General features: G+C 39.7%; 1 protein-coding gene across 1 annotated transcript; it reads left to right on the forward strand.

Moving 5' to 3' along the window:
* Positions 1-1,050: 1,050 nt before the first annotated feature.
* LOC126968676 (SID1 transmembrane family member 1-like) lies at positions 1,051-25,524 on the forward strand. Its single transcript, XM_050813722.1, has 19 exons — positions 1,051-1,282; positions 1,624-1,693; positions 2,694-2,793; positions 4,916-5,032; positions 5,638-5,792; positions 6,074-6,184; positions 6,396-6,479; positions 7,260-7,445; positions 9,863-10,028; positions 11,238-11,312; positions 12,253-12,377; positions 13,122-13,280; positions 14,789-14,971; positions 16,119-16,236; positions 19,645-19,767; positions 21,002-21,118; positions 22,511-22,631; positions 23,117-23,363; positions 24,267-25,524. Exons 1-19 carry the CDS (start codon positions 1,197-1,199, stop codon positions 24,399-24,401), a joined length of 2,478 nt encoding a protein of 825 aa, XP_050669679.1. The 5' UTR covers positions 1,051-1,196; the 3' UTR covers positions 24,402-25,524.
* The last annotated feature ends 2,031 nt before the right edge of the window (positions 25,525-27,555 follow it).

Genomic DNA, 27,555 nt, shown 5'->3' on the forward strand with positions numbered 1-27,555 from the left:
AAAACTGGTAACTAAAATATAACTGTCCGTCGCAAGATTATAGGAACTTATATTGCAATATTACAACTTTTCAAATAGACCCTTGGTACAAACGGAGTGGCGAATTGATAGCGTTATCAGTGACCTAACGGTAAACGTCAAACGCGATGAGGCCGGTTGACCTACTATTGCACACGATTTTCAAAACTATATTCTGTATTGCTTTTCATCTTCTGGGAAAATGCTATAGATTTAGTTAAGCGATTTATTAAAAGCGTTCGACTAAATAGATCATAATACTCTTAAACTTTTTTTTTATGGAAAGGGAGGACAAACGAGCGTACGGGTCACCTGGTGTTAAGTGATCACCGCCGCCCATTTTCACTTGCAATACCAGAGGAAACACGGCCTTTAAGGAAGGTGTACGCGCTTAATCTTTCTGCATGAGCATTAGCTGTGAGAGGATCAAAAGCCCTTGAACCGCTTTAATAGCACATTTTAAATAAAAGAAGAAGAAAATCATCAAATACCCATCAGCAAGCTACGAAACGTGGGAATATGTTGAGGTTAAATTCTAGGGGTTTTCCTTTTATTAAACGGTTAATATTTTTGTTTCCATCAATTCATTAATGTCGATAATAATCGGCTCAAATATACTGATATTAACTACATGTAGGCGTAATTAAGTAGCTACCCGTAATTTCGTGGTGTTGTTAGTAATTAAGTTGGTGTTGTTACTAGCTAACTTAACAATTACTTTGTGTATCAGTTTAATAAAAAGGCTAATAAGGCAAATTCTAATGATTTTTTCAGTGTTGGATGTTTAAATGTCTGTGTTCCACACATTCGAAAATATACGAGTCAGACCGCATGAATCAGTATTCTCAAAGCTGACTGAGGTTGTCGATAGCGACCGTATCTCATGATAAGGTTCTCGCGAACTGATACCTCTTATCTGCGCGACGCGGTCATTCGCAATGGACTGTCACCGCACCTGTCGCCGCCGCAAATAAGACTCTATGCCACTCGCAATACAAACCAATATGTGCCGGCACCCGACACGATAGTCGCGTTCCCATATTATTTGTGTTTCGAAAACGACACATCAGTATTTTATATATTCGCCATTAACTGTGATGTCTGTGTTAAAAATTTAGGACAATTGGAATATAGGGGATGTTTACGGTGGTGTATAAGTGAATGTGTGAGCTATAGAAATGTGCGTGGTCGCATGGGCGCTAGCGTACATAGCACTGGCAGCAGTCGCAGTGCGCGCGCAGTCTGTCACCGTAGTGCAGCTGCAGTGAGTGGCATGCATGCTTATAATATATATACCAGAATATACATCCAATCATGTACTTTATATATCACGCTCACACAAGAACAATTTTTTGATATTTTTTCTACAATATTGAATCTTTCAATCTCACGCATGTCTAAGTTATGATTTACTTGGTTTCAAATAAAAAATGATCATCTTTTGTGTTTGGGCTATTGCTAATAAGACTACACTCCATCCATCCTATAGGAAAAGGCATACTTAGAGATTTTCCATTTTCGGGTAGATCCTAGATAGGTTAGGACAGGTGAATACCTTTTAAATAAATAACTCATATGACTCACTATAGAAATATTTTGTTATAGATTACAATACAACGAGTTACACCTTGTGCGGCTTAATAACAGCGTGGAGTACATCCTGGAGTTCGAAGCGGTAAGCCACAAGCTTCCAACAACGTCAGCCTTAACACATCTATCAACAACAATTAGATTGAATAACCCTGTGGTACCGGGCCCGGGCTATTGATGATAGCTGACAGTGACCGCACCAGCTGTCAGTGTCAATTGTAGCTTAATGCCTCTGTCAAACTAGTCACTAGCACTGACGCTGTCATGTGTAGGTGAATAATTTTATAAATCAACTGCAGATATGTACGCTAGAGCATAGCGTCGGGGGAATGGATAATTACGCCTAAAGCTATCGACGATCAGTCAAGCTTTAAGCACAACACATCCAGCAACGAACTCGTGTGAAACAACGAATGAAGCAATATTGTTTCTTTTTAGGCACAGCTTTGAACACGGACGAATATAGAAGTGCTGCTGAGTAGCTATTAGAATGAACTCTAAAACAATAAATAGTTGAAGTTTTTGGGCATTATACTCACATCGAAATATTGATAATTAATTTTAACTAGATTAAACACCGAATAAAATGATGATAAAACGAATTCAATCGATTATACAACAAAAAAGTTATAAGTATTTTAAAATTTCTGGTTAGACCTACTATATGTCTAAAAATGATAAAAAATCAAATCATTCCTCTTTATTATGTATACTTACCAGGATGCTAACTGGGCACTGTCGCCTAAACAAGAACCTCAGTGTGGTCGGAATCAAAAACGATAAAACATGCAGATCTTCCCTTGATGCTGATGAAGCCTCTTCATCTACTCTGCGATTGCGGCCCACTAATGCATAACCGTAACCATCCTTGGCGACTACACCTACAGCTCCTAGATGCTGTTTGTAATATTCGCGTCAAGAAGATACTGCGGTTCGTAAAGGCGGCAGGGCTTGACGACGAGCTATAAGTGTGGGCAAACGCAATAGTTAAATTTTGGACGCGGTGTTACTAGGAATCATTAGGGCTAATAGTAATAATCTGTACCTGTTCGAAAGATTATAAAATACGCATAAAATACACGCAGCAACCTCACGTGGGGCGGGAGATCCCCAGCCTGGTGTGGGTACAGAGCGACGGAGGCGACATTGCACACCCCGTGCTTATCACCACGCGGCAGAGAGCGGGTACGTATACCACACTGTAGTGTATACACTGTAGTGTATATAGTGATACACAAGTGTGTACACTTAGCCCCGATTTCACCAACACAAACAGAACGGAACTAAGTGAGCCTGAACGCGTTTAAATGCTGCTTGAGCAATATTGGACGTTTAACTTATTTGATCGCGTTCCAGAGCTGTCACCGTCATTATCGCATTGACATTTAATAATTTTGATTTTGTTCATAGTCAACCACCACCAATAATAGTCACCAGAGGGAGGCTACTTTGCATAGGATGCGGGCTAGATTATGGGTACCACAACGGCGCCTATTTCTGCCGTGAAGCAGTAATGTGTACTGTGTATTGGTCTGAAGGACGCCGTAGCTAGTGAAATGACTCGGAAAATGAGACTTAATATCTTATGTCTCAAGATGACGAGCGCAGTTGTAGCACTCGAAATTTTTGTGGTTTTTCAAGAATCCTGAACGGCACTGCATTGTAATGGGCAGGGCCTATCAATTACCATTAGCTGAACGTCCTGCTGGTCTCGTTCCTTATTTTCATAAAAAAACTTATCAATGACAATTTTAACAGGTATTTGATACATTCTATTATTTATCATAAATAAACTCAGTTTATGTCAACTCATTCAAAGGTATTGGTGAAATCGCTATGTGCTTAATCGAGATCAAGACTGGCACTTGCACTCGTTTACGTAAAACTGAGTTTTATTAAACTCAGTTTGAAGTGTCATTGGTGAAATCGGGGCTTAAAGCGCTTGATAGTTCAATTTTTATAAGGAAATTATTAACTAAGATTCCTTTAAATATTTCCACCGGTGGTTAAGGACTTTCCGAAAACAATAACCTTTTATATCAGAAGGGAAGATGCTCACTTTCAGTAGAGACCAGAATATAATACTATTCCAGATAAGAATTGATTAAACGGCCGTCCCAATAAACTATCTACAGATAGAGATAAATTATTACCGTCTACTGTCAGTAATTAGCTGTCAATAAGCTGAAGTTGTCCCAATTTACCCGATAAGTCATTCTTATCGCCTTATATTGGGACGCGTGAATTGCAATTTCCATACAAACTTCTATCGCTGGTAAGCTATAATACGTCGTCCCATTGACAGACAGCGTGTACGGATAAGGTGAATTACCGTCGGTAAGTTTAATGGGACAGAAAAGCCAAAGATAGTTACAATTTTTATCTCAAGTAAGTGATAGACTGAATATTGGGAACGGCCGTAAGTAAAACATCCACGTATACATAGCGGTTAAGGCCACGGATAGAGTTTCTGTCACAAGCACATTATTAATTTTAAAATGGGGTGGAGCCTATGAGTCTTACGTTATTCAGCCAATGATATTTAAAAGTATAGATAAGTTACGTAGACAACATTCGGTGTTTGAAAATGATACACTAATGCACACATGAATAATTTAACATTTCAATAGCACACGATTACACGTCAAAGAAGGATAGTAAATGCAATTATCGCAAGCGAAAAAGAGATATCTCTAATTTGCTAATAGCTCCGTATTTGTATAGAAGAAATACATTTACTTCATCAGGTATGATGAAGTTAGTAAATACAATTATCGCAAGCGAAAAAGAGATAACTCTAATTTGCTAATTGCTTCGTATTTGTATAGAAAAATACATTTACTTCATCAGATATGATTTTTTACCGTACCCTGTGATTTATGCCTAAATTACGATTCATTCATGAGTTCATGTAGTAAAAGCTATAAAGTATTAAAACTGCATTGAACTTAGGTAGATAATGCTAAGCAATACACTTTTCGAACATTGGACTTTCTAGCAAGATTGACCTAGTCATAAGGCTGCTAAGAACTTCCCAAGTTTGGCTGGAGTTCAACGTTGCGGACTTCATTGAAGCTGAAGACTTGCTCCCATCTAGCCCAGATCTGATCCACTTTTGAGTCGAGGGAATCGTTGAATATACATACCTATAAGAATATGTCTACTAGTATTTCCTAACAAGCCTGTTGAATTCATCACCAGCTCTTTATCAGAGAGTTATGTCCCAAATTATATTTTATAAGACATGGTCTACCTGGGACTTTTTTCATTTCCCATCACACCTTTGATCAATTAATGATCCCTGCAGGCGCAGAGACTTGGCAGCTGCCGTACGAGGTGGAAGGCCGCAAGCTCTTCCAGCTGGAGCGTACGCTCTGCCCTGACGACACGGCTCCAAGGGGCGCCGATACTGACTCTCTCTGCGGTAACTATACCATACGCTACTGTGGGTGCACCGACGTGGCAACTGTGCAGTTAACATTAGTAAGATAGATAAATTGCGGAAGTAGGAGGGCCGATTCCCTACAATTTCGCTTGTTTTAAAAATTCAGTGTCTTTTCAGTACAAAAGAGTATTAAATAAGAGGCCCTAAACGCAGCAACATCTTACTTTACTTCAAATCCTTCTTTCATCAGTGGCAGGAATCAGGTGAAACAGCGCTTTGGCACACTCCCCGTGTAAGCGACGTCTCTACGCAACGCCAAGTGATCCAGCCGTTCAGAGAGCACTGGGTCCACAATTCGAGCTGTTCTGCGTTGCACGTGGTCAAATGGATCGAGATGATACTGGGGTGCGCCTGACCGGAGCTGACATCAATACTCCATGTGTGGCCAGACCTGCGCTAGAATGTGGGCCGGCTTGAAGTATTGCCGGGCTCTATAAATGACGCCCAGCTTCTTCGAAGCCAATTTGGCTTTGCCCTCCAGATGACCACGGAATTGGATTCATTATAGCTTTTCATCTTACAGAGATAAAATATGAATCGCATGACTTGACTCGTCTCCTAAATGTAATTACAATATCTTGCAGAGGGACAGGAGTTGGACCAGTCTGGGCAACGGCACGCGTTCTCACTGCACTTGTCGACGTCATGCGCGACAGACTTGACGGTAAGCGTGCGTGGCACGCTGCCGACTGTATGGCGCCTCGAGCGGGAGCAGCCCACCACGCTCTCAGCTACTCAGGTATTACACAGATGTATACCTGATAAATGTATACAGATGGTCATTGGAGCAGTAAAGTCCTCGAATTCCGACCACCAGTGTTGGTAGGCCCCTCTCAAGATGGACCGACGAATCTGGTCAAGATCGCCGGAATACGTTGGATGAGGGCAGCGCAGGACCGATCGTCGTGGAAATCTTTGGGGGAGGCCTTTGTCCAGCAGTGCACGTCTTCCGTCTTATGGTGATGATACCTGATAAACTGTAACATTTTATTAATAAACAATTCCTAACTTTGTTGACAGTGGGCCCCGCGCGTCCTATATTACAAAATGGCTGAGGAAGAACTACAAATGCGGCTCGTTGTAACCTCGCAGTCCGAGCTGTGCGCCACGCTCTCAGTGCATAACTACTCGGTAACGTAGTATTCATAACATAACATATACACTACGTACTGGTAACAATACAGTATGGCAGAAAAAAGCTACGCATGTGGCTCGTTAAGACCTCGCATTTCAAGCTTTGTGTCATCTCTTAATAAGTACACTAACGGAGCACACCACACACACACGACGTAATACGCATAAGTATGATAACATTATATTTACTTGGTATATTTATTTTCAGTGTCCAATTCCTCAAACTCTTGATGAAATCGAGTCAGTTGGGCTGCGGCTGACTATGATGAAGTCCGGTGCGTTGCAGCTCTCGGTAAGGAATGTAGCAGTTTTACTCCTGGCGCCCACCCCTCATACCTCTCTTTTTAGCGGCTGTAATAGAAAGAGGTGTAATAGACGATATAAATAATAAAATTACTTGGCAGTGAAGTAATTCTTATTTTGAGAGGGGCGTCGTCAGAGCCCTTGTAACAAACTAAAACCGGGGTACCTCAGGGCAGTGTACTTGGATCATTATTATTTCTACTATATATCAACGACTTACGCGTTTACCACTAAAATAACCCATTTGCCGTATCACCGCTCTTCGACAAGACTTCCCTTAAAGCCTCGCCTAGTATCGGAATACTGGGTCTCAAAAACTCGAGCGATTGCCAATTCCGTGGCCATCTGGAGGGCAAAGCCAAATTGGCTTCGAAGCAGCTGGGCGTCATTAATAGAGCACGATAATACTTCAAACCGGCCCACATTCTAGCGCCCTGCGTGGTCAGTGGTACGAGTACCAAGCCATTCGGCATTATACCTGTTCAAATCACCCAAGACTACGATTTCAGCGAGAGGAGTTCTGTGCAAACACGTCGTAAATTGTCGCTTGAACGCAGCCTATGAGATGATTCGTTTCTGCGTTACCTCTATGGGACCTGTACATACGCATAGATGCGGACGCGGTCGAGACTAACCTATGCAAAACATAGCGGCACTAGGCCGCTACTTCTCGCCGGTATTCTATGCGATCCTATTGAACAAATATTAGAGAAAAATTATTTTTAATTTTGATAACGAACAACACAATTAATACCTACGATGTCGGCAGCGGGAGCAGTATCCCTCAGGGTTCTACGTAGTATTGACGGTGTGGCAGTCGGACGACGCGTGCGGTGCTGGTGAATCCATTGGCGGTGACGACGTCGACTGGCTGTGGCCCGCGGCGCTCTGGGGGGAGGTGCCCTCGTCTCGCAGCGTGCCCGACAGGCGCAAGGAGTTCACCGTCACCCTCAAAGTAATTTTATCATGCCGTTATTTGGAATGCTCTACAGTCATTACTTATTTACAACTTATTTACAAAAATAAACATAAATATAAAAAACTGCTGATATATCTTGACGTCATAGAGCCATATCTAGAACTAGTTTTTAATAGCTGTATTGAAGATGGCGTGTTTCCTGACCTTCCGGAATATAGTAAAATTACACCAATATTTTAATCGGGACTCACTTCTGAAGTTCTGACCCGAATAAATATCGTCCTGTTTCGGTGTTGCCGACCCTTAGTAAAATTTTTGAAAAAAATATTTTAAGCTTGCTCACTTTATCACTAATAAGTTACTTCATATAAACAATTTGGCTTTACTAGGGGACGGATGCAGGTGTTGAACTCATCAGGAATATTTTTGAGGCCTGGGAGGAATCAACGAATCACAGAATGCACTTGGTATCTGGTTTGGTTCTATGATTTATCTGAGGCTTTTGATTGTGTTCAACATTCAACGCTAGTCAGGAAGCTATGTCACTATGGTATAAGTTTATCTGCACTCGATCTTCTGATCTCATATTTAAATAATAGGATTATGAGGGTTGATGTGAATGGCAGGAGATGTCCTGTGAATCTTCTCGGTATGGGGGTACCACAAGGGTCTATTCTTCGACCCTTCCTCTTTCTAATTTATATAAATGATCTACCTAACCTTGCAGAAAAAAAAAATAAAAAAATAATCGCTCATATTCAAAGTAACAAGAATCCAAGTTTGAAGTAAACAATGCTCTATCTGACATCGTGTACTGGTTTAGCGTCAATAACTTATTATTAAATAGTCATAAAACTAAATATATTAAATTAACCGCGCTGCGACTAGTATACTTTAGTTATTTTCGTAGTATTACATCCTATGGTATATTGTTATGGGCCAGTGCAGCAAATATTAATTCCATCTTTGTGCTGCAGAAGAGGTCTATTCGCGCTATTTATAACCTAGGCCCTAAAGAATCATTTAGAGAAAAATTAAAACAAATAAACATTTTGAATGTTGCTTCTCAATATATTCTTGATAATGTTCCGTATGTTCATAAGCACATTGAGGAATTTGTTAGAAACTGTGACAATCATAATGTTAACACGAGGAACAAACAAAAACTTATTATGCCTACTACTTGGCTAAGTCGAATTAGTAAGTGTTTTGTGGGTCGATGTATATGCTTTTACAACAAGATCCCTGAAAATGTTCAAAACAAAAGTATTATGATATTCAAAAGAATTGTTAAAAAACGTTTGTGTGGTAAAGGTTACTATAACATAAATGACTTTCTTAATGATTCCATAGATTGGTAATGGAGCGACCACCCTCAGGCTATTGTATAATAACTTTAGTTGTACAATATTACTTTGTAAACATATTTTTTGATGAAAAAAAGCCCGCTGAGTTTGTTGCGCCCATTCTTCTCAGGTCTGAGGCATTCTCTTTGGAATGGGGGGTAGTTTTAGACTTTCAATAAGTGATGTCACGTCTTATTTTGAATAAAAATATTTGAATTAAAAATTTGAATATTATCCTTTATTGCTTGCTTTTTCCGTGAGAATCTAAAAATTTTTTAGGGTTTGTTCTCGGTTGTATCTATCATGACTGATGAATGTGGTGGTGGTTGTAATACGGGCATGGATGCCCGTCATCTATTCCTATCCATCGCGTTCTTCACCAAAACTTTTAGGAAGAATTTCTTTGATCTAAGGAAATGAATGAAGTAATTTTTAATTTGATTTATAATCCAGTAAAGTGGCGTCGGTTTTTCGGCCGATAAGTGTGTTAGAGATGCACCTACCACGGCAAATTATTTAAAGACATGAACATGGGCGTAGCGAGGTACGGTCAGTGGGGGGGCGTTGCCCGAACCTAGAAAATGCAGGAATGTTCACAAACTAAGTAAAGGAATATTACGTTGGTACTCGTAGCCTATTAATAAACAAAAAAAGTGTGTGGCCTAACAAAGCAATCATTAAAATGATTTATTCCTCGTGCTGTTCTATGTTTTTAGATTGAACAATTTGTAAAATCTTGCAAGGATTGCTTTGACAATTAATTATTACATAACGAATACTATTATATTATTAGGATAGGCAAAGGTGCCTATCCTAATAATGGACGAAGAATCCAAAAAAATAACGAATGACGCAAACGTTAGAAGTTTTAGGAACCAACTTCAACCTGTTTTGAACATTTGTGTTACAGTGATGCGCGCGCATCTTAAAATTTCACTCTCATAATTTTTTCATAACGCGCCTAAAGAAGTATAATTTCAACAAGGTGGATTATATCTTAGAAGATTGTACTATGAATGTTTGAATGGGCGTAGCTAGGTTGACCCTGCATCCTAGCTACGCCCTTGGACATGAATATACATAGTTTGACTTAGTTCAAAATTGCAGCCTGCGCTGAGCCGGAGCCAGTACGTGGTGGCTGGTGTAGTCACGCTGGCAATCTTCGCTGGCTTCTACGTGCTGTTCGGAGTTCTGGTGTTGGCGCAACGGTGGCCGGCGTTTGCACGTTACGTGGCTCCCCAGGCCGTGCTGGCGGTACCTGGAATCGCCTCTGGTGCGTACACCATGAAGATGGCTCCCTTAAATTTCAATTGGGACACTGGCTCCACCTATATCCCCTCGCTATCAATCCCTTGATGTGCGTAAGGAGTTTCATTAATTGCACGAATGACTGTTCAAAGTACTGCCAAGAACCCAGAACGATATATGTAAATTTATAAATTATGTACATATTATGATCATGTCAATGCCAGGGAAATTTGAAAGGTCACTCGAACGGTTAGCTCAGTGAATGGCGCACGAAACGTGAGAGGTCGCGAAACAAGGAAATGATAGCTACTAATTCTAGGTAGGCTCCATAAAATCATTATAGTTTAAAGGGCAAATGTATTTTTTTTATATATAAGATGGGGCAAACAATTAAGATACTCACGTGATGGGAACTGCAGAGGCAACCGCCCATGGACATCCGCAAAACCAGGGGTCAAGAGATGCTTTGCCGGCCTTTGAGGTTTCGGTTTGGGAAAGGTGCACCCGGTTATAGTTACACAAAGTGGCTGTTCGAGACAAGAAGTTTATTATTCTAGTAAATTCCCAGACATTACGTGCAAAGTACCATCCGCATCACGTAGACGTCTGGCATTCCACACCCGCGCGTTTTGTTCGAAATTTCTTGCCTCGCACAGCCACTTTGTGGAATCAACTACCGGCAGCGGTCTTCCCGAACAGATACGACTTAGGGACCTTCAAGAAAAAAAGCATACTCCCACCTTAAAGACCGGCAACGCATTTCCGCACATCTGTTGTTGCGGATGTCGATGGGTGGTTGCCTCACCTCTCCCCATCCCGTGAGCCCCCTCTCATATAAAAAAAGACATTTTATGCAAGTAAATTTCAAAATGGCTCCTGTAAATCTTACTACCGCTCTGCAGACTTTCTAAACGTTGAGACAGCCTGGCACTAGACTATGATTGTCTTTACCAATAACTTGTGTAATGGAATGGTAATATTTAATAATGACCTAATTAAAACTGAGCGAGCTTCTTGCGCCGCTTTTTGTCTGTCATGCCGCAGTTTGTTGCAGAAGTGTTGGTCGGAAACCTAAAGATTTCTTAATTAATCAATAAAAAAATATTACTTGACTTTTATTAACATTTAGAGAGTCCATCTTTAAATAGACAAATTAATTTTACGCATTCCCCTCACAATAACCATTCTCATGTTTTATCCTGTAAGTGGTTTTATTCTGGAGTGATCCTTACAGTTAACTCTACAGCCGTAACGACGGGCGAGGTGGAATCCCCTGGGCTCGCGACCACACGGCACAGGAGAGGATCTAGTAAGTCGTCTCTGTATACATTGCTATCTTATAATATATCAATTATTATTTCTCGAATTATGTACTCTCCATTCCTTCTTTAACTTTCTCCCTGCTGTAATGGTGGTGGCTCTTTAATTCCACTCCTTCTGTAGGGCTGTCGTACAATTTATCTAGTAATATACTTTTAAACGAAAGAAAAATATGCTTCTTGGAAACTGGCCCGATATTGATATGAAATTTATTTACTAATATTGACTTAAACTTTTACACATAAAAAGAATAAACAGGCAAGCAGGCGAGAGTAATATTGAAGGCTCAAGGCTCCGAGACGTATCGGTTCGTGAGTAATTAACCGGAAAATGATTTCACGAAGTTGCTGAATGCAAACTTGTAAAAATTGTTGCTCAGAGCGCTTTCGCATTACGTCCGGTCCGAACCCGATCCGTGTCCTTGAAAACATGGTCCGGTGTAATCGTAGAACTATTTCTAACGGTTGACGGAAGCCGGATCTGGTGCGTAAACTACCATAGACTACCACGGGTACGGATCGGATTCGGATCGGACGTAGTGCGAAAGCGTTCTTAAACAGAATGACAGAATGGTTGTTAAACACGATCTGATACCAAATATTCGCTTGCTTCCGTGGATTTCGCAACATTGGCGAAGTGTTAACCGTGTACGCTGGCGACGAGCTAGTCCAGTACCTTCAATTGTCAATCAATTTCCAATTCCGATGAATCGACCACCTAACCTGTGGCGGTAAATAAAATATCTGATGATTTACTCAGAACTTCAATTTCATAACAAATTACATGTGAATTGAATGTACATCCCCCTCATACTCATATAATACTATTGACATTTGATGCGAGCATTACAACTTTAACATTCGTATCATCAATAAATTATCAATCACGCCGTTTTACAGACTTATTGTAAGTACAACCACTAATTTCAGCCGACACCTACGATAGGAGTGACGACAGCGACACCGACATCGACGACGAAGATCAAACTGACCTGAGCGTGAGCGAGGCGGGGCAGCAGCGCAGCCTGCCAGCCCAGGGGCAGAACCAGGTGCAGGTACTCATTGTTCTGTCAATACCATATTAGACCCGAACATTTTAGGGACTGATTTTTTTATATAAGAGGGGGCAAACGGGCAAGCGGCTCACGGAATAGGGAGAGATGAGGCAACTTCCCATGTATATCCGCAACAACAGGTGTCAAGAAATGCGTTGCCGGCCTTTAAGGGAGTATGCTTTTTTCTTGTAAGTCGTATCTGTTCGGGAAAACCGCCGTCTGTAATCGATTACACAAATTGCCTGTGCGATGCAAGAAATTTTTTGCAAAACGCGCGGTTGTGGAATGACAGACTTCAACGTGACGCAGGTGGTACTTTGCACGTAATGTCCGTTGGTGGAATTCGGCAGCTCATCTGAGCACTCCCCATGATAAACGCGGTAGACGATGCAGAGAGAACCCACATATTTACGCAATGCCAAAGAATCAAGCCGATCGGAGATGACTTGATCGTCGATGATTCGAGCCGCTCTTCGTTGTATGCGGTCAAATGGAAGAAGCTGGTACTGGGGAGCACCCGCCCAGAGGTGAGAACAGAACTCCATGTGAGGCCGAATTTGCGCCTTATAAAGTTGCAGACGGTGGCTTATAGTGAAGTACTGTCTCGCCTTACTGAGTACACCAAGCTTTTAAGAGGCCAGTTTGGCCTTGTCTTCCAAGTGACCACGGAACTGAACGTCGCTCGTTATTAAGTTATATTATGTTTATGTTTAGTTATAACTTGTGTTCCACATTGTGCGTCAGGGACCGTTTGGGCTACCATCCCGCCTGCGCCTGGCGGCGTTATCACGGCTGCGCGCGCGCACACTGCGGGCCCGTTCCGACCGCTATCTGTACATGCTCTACATCGTGGCGGTCTTCTACGCGCTGCCCGTCATACAGTTCGTGATCGCGTTCCAAGTGGTGAGCTCGGGTCTTGGTAACGAGACTTTTTACTTATATTAATATCGCAAATGCTTTCGTTGCTACACAGATTTTCTTACGCCAATTCTGCTTAGGTCTGATGTGTAGTTTTTCAAATGGGTGGAAGATTTTGACTTCCCATATAGCCCACTTTCAACAAGTAATACCACTGACCTGTATTAATACCACTAAACTGGCGGCTGTCAAACTGCTTTTGTGCCTGTTTGATATTCGCCATTTCGGCGCTGTTGGCCATGTAGCGAGAGTCTGCGGTACTGAAACTACTGAGTTCAACCTCAGCAAACATGGAAACATGGTGGGAAACTATTTACAAAAAATATTGTGTACTTTATTACGTTGATTCTAGAAGTATTAATAATACGGAAAACGAACAAAATTGATTCAAAATGCAAAATTACTTCAGAATATTGTACGTTCCTTCGCAGCCATTTTTATTATACGACAAAATTAGTTCTGTGGACGCTCGCTAGTGGCTCTTTAAATAGGCACAACATTATGCTGTCAAACACAATATGGAACAGCCTGTGTAGTGGTATTTATACAGGTCAGTGAGTAATACACAATAGGCATATCTTACATTAATTATGAATGAAACAATGAAAAGGCAATAAGCACCTACCTACAATAAATTATTTCAATAGGTTGAGAAGCATACGCGGCCATCCTTGTCGGACTGCCTGTTGACATTGCATTATGTGCCATTAAATGCTAGGTCACCGAAGACGGCCCTTTTGGAAACTTCAATAATCGAAAGACATATACCTACCCGTCTACCAAATCAGCAGATCTTATGAAGGGAAAAAACTTCTTTAGGCGCTGAGCACTTTGAAGACGCTGAAGTTCTGGTTGCTGTGCTTTCCGCCGATAAGATAATGAAAAGATAATGCCGGTTTTCGGTTACTTTAATTAGAACAAAATCAGAGTACAATCAAGAAAGACACTGTCGACCATCCCACATATGATCAGAGCTGGAAATAAATTATTCCACCTTACTATGTGTCCATTCCGGTATTAGAAGTGCGTAGAGTACCGTAGTAGTAGTGTACGACTGATGGAAATTAGCCATAGCCCATACAATCTCAAAAAAGGAGACAGCTCTGATCTGGCTAACTACAGGCCGTCATCACCTCAGCGATAACAAGTTGACCTAAATCTAAAGCACGAGCCTTTGATTTTGAATGAATCAAATAAGCATCTACTGACCTTTGGAGTCATCCGAAGAGGTTTAGTCTTTCTCCATATCCCAACTCGAAAGTTCCATTAAGCTCATCATGTGTGGTTTTTACGGAACATACTTCCCTATTGGTACGATCAAACTTAAGAACAGACTTCCAGGACGATATGACACGGGACGACGGAATGAATAAAGTCAATAAGCGGACAACATTGCAGTAGTTATGTGATGTTCCAAGAGAGCGTGGGTGGCGGTTACCCTCGCATGTCAGCGCTGCTATTCCATCTCATGTAATGTGGTTCTGGTTGGACAGGTCATGAACGTGTCGGGTTCCCTAGACATCTGCTATTACAACTTCCTGTGCGCACACCCCGCGGGCGCCGTCAGCGACTTCAACCACGTGTTCTCCAACCTTGGCTACCTGATGCTGGGTGCGCTCTTCTTGCTGCAGGTGAGGCGCCGACGCGCCCGGAGACAAAAGTTGCCACGGGATGAGGTGAATACCTTGCTTTCAGCTACTAGACTTAAGTGTACGTAGACTCTCTTCATTTAGATGTTTAGGAGCTGTCAAAGTGAGTAATAATTAGAAAAGGTAAGTAAATAGAATCACATTTATAGAAAGACGACTAGAGGATTACGAGTAAGAAAATATCTATGTACTTACATACTACTATTACTAACGACAGTCCAACATGGATGAGTCAGAGATCAAGGGACCGCAATATCTTTTCTGCTTATAGAGGTTTCTTACTAGATCCAGTTTCTAGCGTCTAGGATTTAAATAAATAATTGCAAATATGCAGTGAATATATTATATAATGTGTGTTAATTATTTAATAATGTGTCAAAATTGTTTAAAAAAATATTATGTTTATCATAATTATTTTGACATAAACTTTTCCCTGAAAAACCAACATAGCTTCTACAGGTCAGTGCTCGAGTGGCTTTACACGACACTTTTTGCATATTTCTGACAAGTTTAGTTTGCTGCCAGATATTTAACTTCTGTCTTCCAGTGGCTTACCATCTTTTGTAATAGGTTTGATGTTGGTTTTCCGTTTCACACACGTTTTTGAGACACTTAGCTACAGGTTTGCGTTTTTGTACCAGCAAATGACAATGGAGAGAATGTTTCTGCAAAAGTTCTCTCAAGGTACTGTCAACTTTCCCCGCTGGACCACATTGACAAATGCATCAGCGGATAGGTTGTGCTGATGCAGTTGTTATGCCTTGGGCAACAGACTATCTACGACCACAGTCCACAGCTGTCCTTGATGAGTACAACTGGTGGTTGGTCTGGCTGTTCCTACTTAGATCTGCTGGCACGATATGTATGGTGGCTATAGGGATAAATATAACCTTTTATATGCTACATGGGCCATGGCTCAGGAACGTATCCCTACGCTAAACTAATGTATATACCCTTAATGTCCAGACATTCGATGTCGACCTCGAGGTCAACATCGATGTAAGGCATTGAAAAGAGAATTGAGAATCCAAAAACATCAAAGTATGACCTAAGTATTAGATCGAAGAACTAAATAATTTTATGCCGACTGTCCCTGTATCGATTTTCGGGGATGGTTTACTTTAAGTTAAGAACTGACAGAAACCAACATACAGCTCTTATGAATTTCCGACAGGAGTACGGCATCCCCGCGCACTACGGGCTGCTGTCTGCGCTGGGTGCTGGTATGATGGTGGTAGCCCTGTTGTCGGCCAGTTACCACGTGTGCCCCAACAGACTCAACTTCCAGTTTGGTGATTAACTATATTGGACTAGTGTTTTATTTAACTTGTAGGTATATACCACTTGGGAAAGTACGTACAAATGAGTGGCTGTAAAGTTGTATGAAAATCCGTTCTTAACGTGCTTTAACGGACGGAAAAGTTAGGTATATCAAGGTATAATGAAGGTATAATGCTTAAAGGTTGCGTTTTTGCGATACTGGTCAGTTACAGTTATGATTCCATCATTATTCGAGGTTTATCATTATTATTGGAATCAGTAACCTTAATAATTGAGTTCATTTAAAGTTTTTTTTATGGCAATAAGGGACGAGACAAACAGGACGTTCAGCTGATGATAATTGATACGCCCTGTCCATTACTATGCAGAGCCGCTCAGGATTCTTGAAAAACACAAAAATTCTGATTGGCTATACAATAGCGCTCGTCACCTCAAGATGTAAGAAGTTAAGTGTGATTTGCCCAGTAATTGAACTAGCTACGACCCCCTTCATACCGAACACAATAATGTTTACACATTATTGCTTCACGGCAGAAATAGGCGCCGTTGTGGTACCCATAATCTAGCCGGCATCCTGTGCAAAAGTAATCGTACTGGTAAATGCCCTAAGTCACCTATTACAACACCCTCGAGTCTGGGATTTCCCTGTTCTTTTGATGCCCTGGGGAAGCACAGGGCAAAAGTTGGTGATTCCTGTAATGTTCATCGTTTGCTCACGAGTGAAACAACTAATCTTTACTATGTAGCACTACACCCGGACACGTCCACACGCAACCAATAGCCGATTAGAATTGGCCTTCCGCTGTACTGTACATTCCTTTTCCTTATATAGCACTCAACGTCACATGTGTTAATGTCACTGTCGATTTCTTGACAGTGACAATGATAGTTAACACATACTCTGTTAAGACTAGATGCCAGTACACTACAATTCCTAACGAGGATGCAATTTGTACGCACTAGATGAAGTTGTGGCCCTCAGTACATCCGAGTAGTGAAATCGCACTTTACCCCCAAGTGCTTTATACTACACCTATTTCTATTACTTAACAAATAAACTGCTAGTATCAATTATGTGAAAATAACATGAATGTCAAAGGTTTTTTCCACCGCTTCGGAAAAGTTGTACATCGGAACTCATTGTCGCACTTTTTAATCTTCATTTATAGTTTCACATTTTACATTATATTTTATACAATGTATGTAAAGTGATGCACCAAAATTACTTAAAAGTTTTACACGTGTGTATTGTATTGACAAATTGAACATGATTTGAACGCAGAAAGCTATTTGGAGTATTTCGACGCAACAGACTTTATAAAGATTCAGGCTGATAAATTTGTAATTGTAATTTACCAGAATCATATTTCATCAAAACATTTAATACACTAAACAACAAACAAACAACTTTTGCGCAATTTGTATGATTGCTATTTGCCATTTATTTGCTAAAATTAAATAAAGATGACAATTTTCTTTGATTAACGTGAGTGTAACACATTTAAATAAAACACTTTTAAAGGATTAAAAACAGTTACAATAAACAGTTAATATAAAGATGTGCGTTGTATTTTATTTCTTATTTCAAAAATAAAATAACCATTATAGGTGACCATAACCATACTAGCTTGGTTTATTATATTTTCTCCAGTCCCGATCCCAATGCACAGAAACATAGACCATCATTTGGACAAAGATTACATTGAAATTCAAATTCAAATATTTTTATTCAAAATAGGATGTGAAATCACTTATTGAAAGTCAAAAAAACTACCACCCATTCCAAAGTGAATGCCTCAGGCCTGAGAAGAATGGGCGCAACAAACTCAGCGGGCTTTTTTTTTTCATCAAAAATATGTTTTACAATTAAAGTAACATTTACAAAGTAACATTGTACAATTAAACTTATTATTTAATAGCCTGAGGGCGGTCGCTCCATTCCCAATCTGTGGTATCATTAAGAAAGTCATTTATGTTATAGTAACCTTTACCACACAAACGTTTTTTAACAATTCTATTGAATAACGTAACACCTTTGTTTTGAACATTTTCTGGGATCTTGTTGTAAAAGCATATACATCGCCCCACAAAAGACTTACTAACTCGACTTAGCCGAGTAGTAGGCATCATCAGTTTATGTCTGTTCCTGATGTTAACATTATGGTTATGACAGTTTCTCTCAAATTCACTTATGTGCCTATGAACATACATAACATTATCAAGAATATATTGAGAAGCAACAGTCAAGATGTTAATTTCTTTGAATTTTGCTCTCAATGATTCCCTAGGACCTAGGTTATAAATAGAGCGAATAGCCCTCTTCTGCAGCACAAATATTGTATTAATATCGGCAGCGTTGCCCCATAGCAATATACCATAGGACATAATACTATGGAAATAACTAAAGTATACTAGTCGCGCCGTATCTATGTCAGTTAATTGTCTAATTTTTTTAACCGCGTATGCTGCAGAACTAAGTCTGTTCGCCAATCCTTCAATATGGGGGCCCCATTGTAATTTGGAATCTAGAGTTATGCCAAGAAATATAGCAGATTCCACCGGTTCTATCACCTCTCCATTTAACAAAACATTTGCATTTACATTTTTGACATTTGGTACGGTAAATTTAATGAATTTAGTTTTCTTGCTATTTAACAATAGGTTATTAGCGCTAAACCATTACACGATGTCAGATAAAATATCGTTCACTTCGTCATTCATAGCTTGGTTTCTTTTCACTTTGAAAATCAGTGAAGTGTCGTCCGCAAACAATACTACCTTATGTTTTTTCTCTATAAGATTAGGAAGATCATTTATATAGATAAGGAAGAGGAACGGTCCAAGAATAGACCCTTGTGGTACCCCCATACTGAGAGGAGTCCCAGGAGATCTCCTGCCTTTCACGTCGACCCCCTGAATTCTATTGTTTAGATATGAAGTCAGAAGATCGAGCGCAGTTCCTTTTATGCCATAGTGGTATAGCTTCCTGACCAGCGTTGAATGTTGAACACAATCAAAAGCCTTAGATAAATCACAGAAGATGCCAAGTGCATTCTGCGATTCCTCCCAGGCATAAAAATTATTCTTGATCAGCTCAACACCTGCATCCGTTGTTGAACGTCCCCTAGTAAAGCCAAATTGTTTCAAATGAAGTAACTTATGAGAGTTAAAGTAAGTAAGCATTTGGCTTAAAATTATTTTTTCAAAAATTTTACTAAGGGTCGGCAAAACCGACACAGGACGATAGTTGTTCGGGTCAGAAGAGCATTCCGACTTAAATATTGGTGTAATTTTACTATGTTTCAGAAGGTCAGGAAACACACATTGTAATTATGACTAACATAGATATGTTAACGTTACATGTTCAGTACTGATGTAATATGCTCCTATAATAACACGTCATCTATTATATTTTACAGACACGGCTTTCATGTACGTTCTGGCGGTGCTCAGTATGGTGAAGATCTACCAGGCGCGCCACCCCGACGTGAATGCGCGTGCGCACGCCACATACGGCGTGCTCGCCGTCATAATAGCGCTAGGTGCGTGCTTAAACACAATCCACTTCACTCACAAATGTTGATTGATCGGTCCGCTGAGAATATTTCTTCTTTACTCCGAAAAGGCTTTACTGACTTACCAAATTTTATATATATAATTCAGTAGGTCTGAGAATCGGCTACTATCTATTTTTCTTCCCCCTATATGTGACCCCAAAATTTATTTTATATTTTATTGGACGTAATTTTTTGTTTTTATGATACAACATTAAAAAATACATACAACCCTTAATTTTCAACCCTTTACGATCAATCCCTATTTTTGTATCGCGATTTTAATATAATTCTGTTCCATCCACAAATCCGCTATTGGGTTGCAAGATGGCAATGGATCAATAGTTACAATAATTGTAGTACGATAATTTGGTAGGTCTGAGAATCGGTTGCATCTACTTTTTACACCTCAAATTTTTTTTTTATTACTTTATATGTCAATACAACATTTGCTGGGTCAGCTAGTTACTTATATTAATTCAAAATGTAAAAAAAAATCAAAGTATTGTACGGTCCTTCGCAGCCATTTGTATAATACGTCGAAATTAGTTCTCTGGACGCTCGCTAGTGGCGCTTCAAATAAGCACAAATATTTGCTGTCAAACATTTGAAACAGCCTGTCCAGTGGTACCTATTTATACAGGTCAGTGATGTTAATATACAAACATGAAAATATATGTGTCGGAGAAGCATTGTTCTCGTTGACACCCCCATTAGTGGTTGCGGACTTAGTGGGCGTCATCAGGGTAAAATGCAAGCACAAAGCACAAATTTCCTATTTCCATGGAAACAACAATCAACCCGACTCATAGCTTCCTCCGACATATATTTTTTAAACTGACAGCAGATTACCATAGTTAGTGAGTCCGATGACGAATCCATTAGTGACACACTGGAACCTGAGGCGCAGTCAGTAAAACCCACTCGACTCACCTCGTTGTGTGGCTGATAATATGCTCCAATACTTTTTGGAGTTTTATCATCATCATCATCAGAATCCTGAATTCAAAATCAATCCTTAAGTTACATAATATGGGTTTAACTTAACAAGATAGTGCTGCGACGGGGCTAAGAGAGTGAGGAGGAATTTAAGATGATTTGGGTGTATGTTCCGTGCCGGTACGACTAGGCACCATCGAGCCCAATGGCCTTCTATAACGTGATGTGTAATTCTGAGCGTCCAGCCGAAGTCGTGGAGTAATTCGATGGTTGTTCGGTGCAGTGGTCTGGGGCGTTCTGGGTGGCGGCCCGGTGTTCTGGGGCGTGTTCACGGTGCTGCACATCTTCACCTTCTTGCTGCTGTCGTTGAGGATCTACTACCTGGGGCAGTTCAGATTGGGTGAGTGGATTTATCTTTTCTAATAAAAGGCATTTATTTTCTCAATATTGATTCCTTTAGAATTCTTTTTGATGTCATTTCTGATATACTAGACACTACTACCGCTTCGAAAACAAATGGCGCTCTGAGAGAGATGAAGCGGCGCAAGAAACTGTCCCAGCATTTTTTTTATCAAATATACAATATTGTCATTGCTATTACTATAAAATAATCATAATCTAGTCCCAGGCTGTCGGATCACTTAGATATTCAGCTGTGGAGTAGTACAGTAGTAGCGACAGAGCCATTTTTTAATAAAACATTTAAATTTATTTATAGATAATGTATGTGGCTGGGACTTTATTATAAAAGTTTATACATTTACCCTTAAAGCTATTATGTATCTTATGAAGCCTATTAGAATTAGCTATAAGCAATCCCTTATTTATTGTGTTATAATAATGAAAATCACTATTAAGAGCGAAAAGGTGACGAAAACGGTGAACGTATAAAAAAAAATTCATAAAATATGTACTGACAATGAACAGTCATAATATTTATTTTTTTAAATTTTTCTTTGAGAGACTGTCTATAACCAAGCTCTCTTTTGCAGAGCAAACACTCTTTTAATGTAAGCAACATGACCCCACAGTTAAATATTTTAAGAAGCAATCGATTACATTATTGTCTATGGTCGGTCCATCAGCGTGGATTTAAATGCGACCTCATTCTGTGGCGAAGCGTGGCGTAAGTCGAAAATAGATGGTGCAGTCACGGCTGAGTAAAAAAAAAGAAGGACTCCGCGCCGTGATATTAGCAAGTGAAGCACCGTTATGCTAATGTGTGTGCGGTTACGGGGGTACTAGTTACACAATTTTTCTCCCTTAAATAATAATATATATTGACAAATACTTAACTATATAGTATCGTTTTTACACTTTTTCACAACGCACGACGGCATTTTTATTGAGACGCAAACTGATCTGTCACAGACAATGATAATTCTCATAATGGCCACCTATCGGCCTGTAGTGGTGTAAGTGTGTGCGTGGGGCTATGTATTTAGACATTAATTTACACATTAATCGGCTTGTTTTGGTGCTACACTGTTATGTAAAGTGACACGGAGTCCTTATTTTTTTACTTGTCCGTGGGTGCAGTGTACAGTATCACCGTCTGTGAACTGATGGATGTCGCCATAATCGTTTCAGTGTTGCTAATTAATTCCAATGTGCACTAAAGTCGGGAAACTCGACACATTTTTATTTAGATAATAATAATAAATAAAACACACGGAACACTCGAAAGTAGTAGACACTGACAGTCGAATGACATTTCAACATGGCGACCGTAGTTCCTATTTTTGCCACTTCACAGATAAGTTGGTATTTCTATACGCTTGTGGTATTACAGAGAAACAAGTACTGGCGGCGGCGGCCAGTGAGCTGCGCCGCAGTCCACGCCCGCTGTATGGCGCACGCCTGCTGTTACTGCTAATCGCTAACGCGCTCAACTGGCTGCTCGCCATATACGGGTGAGATCCGTCATTATAATACACCGTGTCTGTTAGCCCCGCGTTTTGCCCTGTGCTTCCCCGGGATATAAAAAGAATAGGCGACGAAAGAGGCGACTAAGGGCATTTGCCAACGGGAGGCTTCCTTATACAGAATGCCGGCTAGATTCTGGGTACCATAACGGCGCCTTTTTCTGTCGTGAAGCAGTAATGTGTAAGCATTATTATGCTTTGGCCTGAAGGGCGCCGACAAGAGTGACAAGCGCAATTGCATTGCCACTCAGATTTTTTGGGTTTGTCAAGAATCCTGAACGGCAATACATTATAATGGGCAGCAATATCAATTACCTACCATCAGCTGAACGTCCTGCTCGTCTTGTCTCTTATTATCATAAAAAAACGCAACAGGGCAACACTCTATCATATATAATTCTGTATTCGTGTCGTCATCGCGCGGGGCCATAGCTTGACAGGCACATTAAAATGTATTGATTGTCGCACGGCAGGCTGATCAAGCAAGACAGCGACTTCGCATCCCACATCCTGCAGGTGCTGCTGGGCAACACGCTCATGTACATGGTGTTCTACCTCGCCATGAAGCTGGTACACGGTGAACGCTTGCGCTGGTACGCCTGGAGCATGCTGGCGGGCGCCTCTGCCGCCTGGGCACCGGCTCTCTACTTCTTCGTCTCCGGCAGCACCGATTGGTCCTCGGCGCCCGCCGTATCCCGCCACAGCAACCACGAGTGCAAGGTATGGTGACAACTGAGCTATTAAGCTAAGTACTCACAGTCACTCATGGCTTGAGTGTCCCTGAAGCACATAGCCGAGCTATTTAAACGTGCCTACTCAACTCTGTTTTTGGAGTATCCTCCTTATGTATTTGGAATTATAGACCCGTCTTGGCAATTTCGAGAAGAAGAAGAGAAGAATAAATTATAAAAACAGTATCTAAACTCAATCTATCTTATTAACAAACACAGTGTAAAGTTACTCCAAGTTTAAAATTACTTCTCCCTGTCATTTAATTCTGTAGTGACAAAGGTAAGATAAAAGATAAGACAAAAAGTTTTAAACTTGGACTAACAATAGTTCGAGTTTATTAATAACAGGCTATGTTGAATTCTCAAATCGTCACATATTATACTTATTTTCATCATTTTAATTCTTTATCACTATCTTATAATTCTAAATAAATATTTTACCACACTAAAAGGTCAAGAGATTACCTATACTATAATGTTTTTTGTATACATTTGTCCGGCTAATACCTACGGCTTTTAAAATACTGTCGTTATCGTATAGGTATAGAAACATTGAAAAGTCGGTTAGAAAAACCCTAGAAGAATTTTGATTTATATAAATATGTCGTTGACAGTTTTGACAGCGATTTCATGCATTCTATTGTCTATGATATTATGGGCTTTTGACCCCTTTGCCTCCCAGATGGATGAACAGAACCAAAAAAAATGTTTATGATATTTAAAGTCGGTTTTGCCTTGAAGTCGTTTTATATTTAACCCAGGCCAAAACTAAATTTATTAACTCGGAAAGACTTTTAAAAAAGTAACATTCGCGATGTGATTCTGTCAATTGTCATCTTTTGCAGCTGTTTAATAAGTGTCTGCCGTCTCCTATTATTTGTATCTGTGTCAGGTGTTGCAGTTCTACGACTCGCATGATCTGTGGCACATGCTGTCTGCAGTTGCTCTCTATCTCTCCTTCAACACGATGCTTACGTGGGACGATGGTCTGTCAGCTGTCAAGAGAACGGAGATTGCAGTGTTTTGACCCCACGTTTGTATCAATAAATAGTTATAATTCTTACGGACTCAGCTATTGATTTGTTGTTGACTATCTTCTCTTTTATCAGGTGTAATCAAAATATTTTATAATTATATATTGTGTTCACCTCATCTCGCTAGCCCTCGTAAAAATTTGGATTAAGAGGCAAGAGAACAGGTGCCAACTGCCAGATAGAAGCACTCTCCAGCCTAGCGTAACTCCCTAAGAAAAAAGGGATTCACTCGATTGAATGAAGCGTGCGGTAATTGATAGATTGACAGATAACGGCTATAATCGTGTAAAACACGGGACAGCCGAAATCCACAACGTTTTAATAAACTGTTCGCTTTCAAACTTAGCCGGATTATACTTGCTCATACTGTAATTACTACTATTTCAAACTTATGTCAAATCACTGCACGTTACATACTAAACTAATTTTCAATTTTTACCTAGGCAGCCTCTTATTACGTATTATTTACATCCTCTTTGACACTCAACAACAACTCTTGGAAACAACAACGCTCAGTCACGTTTAAATATTTTAGGGTATTATGGTATTATAGGATCAACGTTCGCGCAAATCAGATATCTACGCTGTGGTTATTTTGTGTCTAGAGTACCTAGATAATTTATAAAGATGATAAAATAAAATCCATAACATCATACTTTTTTATTTATTTTTACCTACGTAAAATTACTCGTTATATAAATAAAATATGTAAAGTATTAATAATTACATACTGATTCAAAGAATAATGTAGAGCTATCGTTACTTTACACTACATAGAAAAATTGATGTATCATCAGCCGGAGGACGTCCACTGCTGGACAAAGGCCTCCCCCAAAGATCTCCAAGACGATTAGTCCTGCGCTGCCTTCATCCAACGTATTCCGGCGATCGACTAGATCATCGGTCCTCCTTGTGGGGGGCCTACAAACACTACGTCTTCTGGTACGTAGTCGTCATTTGAGGACTTTACTGTCCCACCAGCCATCTGTCCGTCGAACTATGTGCCATTTTGTGCCTACTTGATACACATTTATTTAAATTTGTACATTAGTGTGTAGTAAAACAAAATAGTATATAAGGTGTAAAATATTGTAAATAAATCAGATTGGAATTTGGTATTCGTGTTTCATTACCCCTTACTAAATCCAGTAAGCCAACTCTGGTCAGTCTCGTGAGTCTTCGAGACTGGCAGTGTGTGTTGAGCTAGTAATTCCTGGCAACTATCGGTGTGTAACCTTAGGTCGCACGGTGTAGAAGTGCTTAACTTATCTGCATGTCTTTTATAGACTTTTTCTCACCTGGCATAATATAAGGAGATTGAAACTTGAACATTATCCGCCTCTAACGAGTGGTGTATCCTCTAACTTGAGATTTAAAGAAGCCAGCCTTGTTATTTCAGACGAAGGTGGATCTTTGTCTCTGTTTGAGCTGTAGCTGTAGAGCGTATTAAACATACCCATATACATTACAAAATTAAGCATAATGAATTCAACCTACGTACAATATGGTTCCCACACACGCATATAAAACATGCGTTCACTTTTCCCACCAATAAAAAACTGAACAGATCATAGAGAGGACAATTAATTATGCACGTCATTATATTTTGAATTTTTTAATGTGTAAAGTAACTTAGCAATAAATAAAAAATACTAAAAAAATATGTGCATACATCAAATGTATGTATGATTCCTGTGGATCAAATGATAAATAGAATTTGTGCTGCTACCGGAATATTAAAATGAAAATAAAAATACGTTTTTTTAATTTATAATAAATTTAATAAGGGACAAGGCCAGCAGGACGTTCAGCTGATGACGTTCAATTGATAAGCCCTGCCCATAACAATGCAGTGCCGCTAAGGATTCTTGAAAAACCCAAAAATTCTGAGAGGCACTACAACTGTGGTACTTATTGTCTAGCCGGTATCCTATGCAAAGGAGCACCCCACTGGTAATTTGGTTAATACCTAAAGGTAATGTCATCTTTGCCATTACAGCCGAGTATTTTTCTACTAGAACCCAAAATTATCAAGTACGTCAGTTTATTCACTTAAGCATCTCACCTATAATATATAATTACTCAAATATTTCCTTAGGGTGAGTATTAATATATATTAGGGGTTTAAATATAAAATTTCCGGATTGTATAGAAAATTTTATATTGTGAGCTAATATATACTTCTTTAATAATTGAAGTTACGTAATAAGATACATAATAGCTTTAAGGGTAAATGTATAGGTACACTTCTACAATAAAGTCCCAGCCACTGTTCAGGCATTATCTATAAATAAATTTAAATGTTTTATAAAAAAATGGCTCTGTCGTAAATCCTATTACTCCACTGCTGAATATCTAAATGATCAGACAGCCTGGGACTAGATTGTGATTATTTTATAGCGATAGAAATGACTGTACAATATTGTATATTTTTATTGAAAAGAGCGCAAAAATAAATAATGCTGGGAGAGTTTCTTGCGCCGCTTCTTCTCTCTCAGAGCGCCATTTGTTTCCGAAGCGGTAATAGTATCCAGTAGTATAAGAAATGACATCAAAAAGAATTCTAAAGGAATCAATTTTGAGAAAATAAATGCCTTTTATGCCTTTTTACGGTCCCTTGTCATCTATACATTCTGCAATTTCACTGTAAGGTCATTTGTGCATTTGCGCTTGTACTCTGGATTCAAGATCAAACTCTGTGAAGGTATTTGGTATTGCTTTGTGAGAATAAAAGCTTTGAAGTAGGAATAGAGGCCTTAACCAAATCGGGAAAAAATGATAGTCGGTTGAGCCAGGTCAGGGCCAGGTCTCCCGGCCACGGAGGATGTTGGTGGGTTTGCAAATAAAGATAATGTAACATTAAAACGGTTTGTCGAACTATATAAGGTATTACGTTTTCATGTATCAATACCCAAGCCCTAGAAGGTTTGATTAATTTTTTTGATTTTGATTCATCATTATTTACCTTAATGGCTAGTTCATGTCTTTGTCGCGAAGCCCCTTCACGAACTGATGTAGATGTTATGTTTTTGTCACTCCCGGTGGTAAATAAATATATTTCTTTTGTTATATTATGTTTATGTACACTTCCTATATGTCTTGTAATATGTCCTAGTACTTAGCTGATGTCAATTAAATTTCCAAATT

The sequence above is a fragment of the Leptidea sinapis genome, chromosome 16 (assembly GCF_905404315.1).
Source record: "Leptidea sinapis chromosome 16, ilLepSina1.1, whole genome shotgun sequence".
NCBI classification, from domain to species: Eukaryota; Metazoa; Arthropoda; class Insecta; order Lepidoptera; family Pieridae; genus Leptidea; species Leptidea sinapis.

Bases quoted from the DNA above. Each gene is read 5' to 3' on its own strand.
- LOC126968676 (XM_050813722.1), top strand. From the start codon at position 1,197: ATGTGCGTGGTCGCATGGGCGCTAGCGTACATAGCACTGGCAGCAGTC. The intron at 21,119-22,510 runs GTGAGTGGATTT...GTGGTATTACAG, and splicing joins CCTGGGGCAGTTCAGATTGG to AGAAACAAGTACTGGCGGCG. The intron at 22,632-23,116 runs GTGAGATCCGTC...GTCGCACGGCAG, and splicing joins TGGCTGCTCGCCATATACGG to GCTGATCAAGCAAGACAGCG.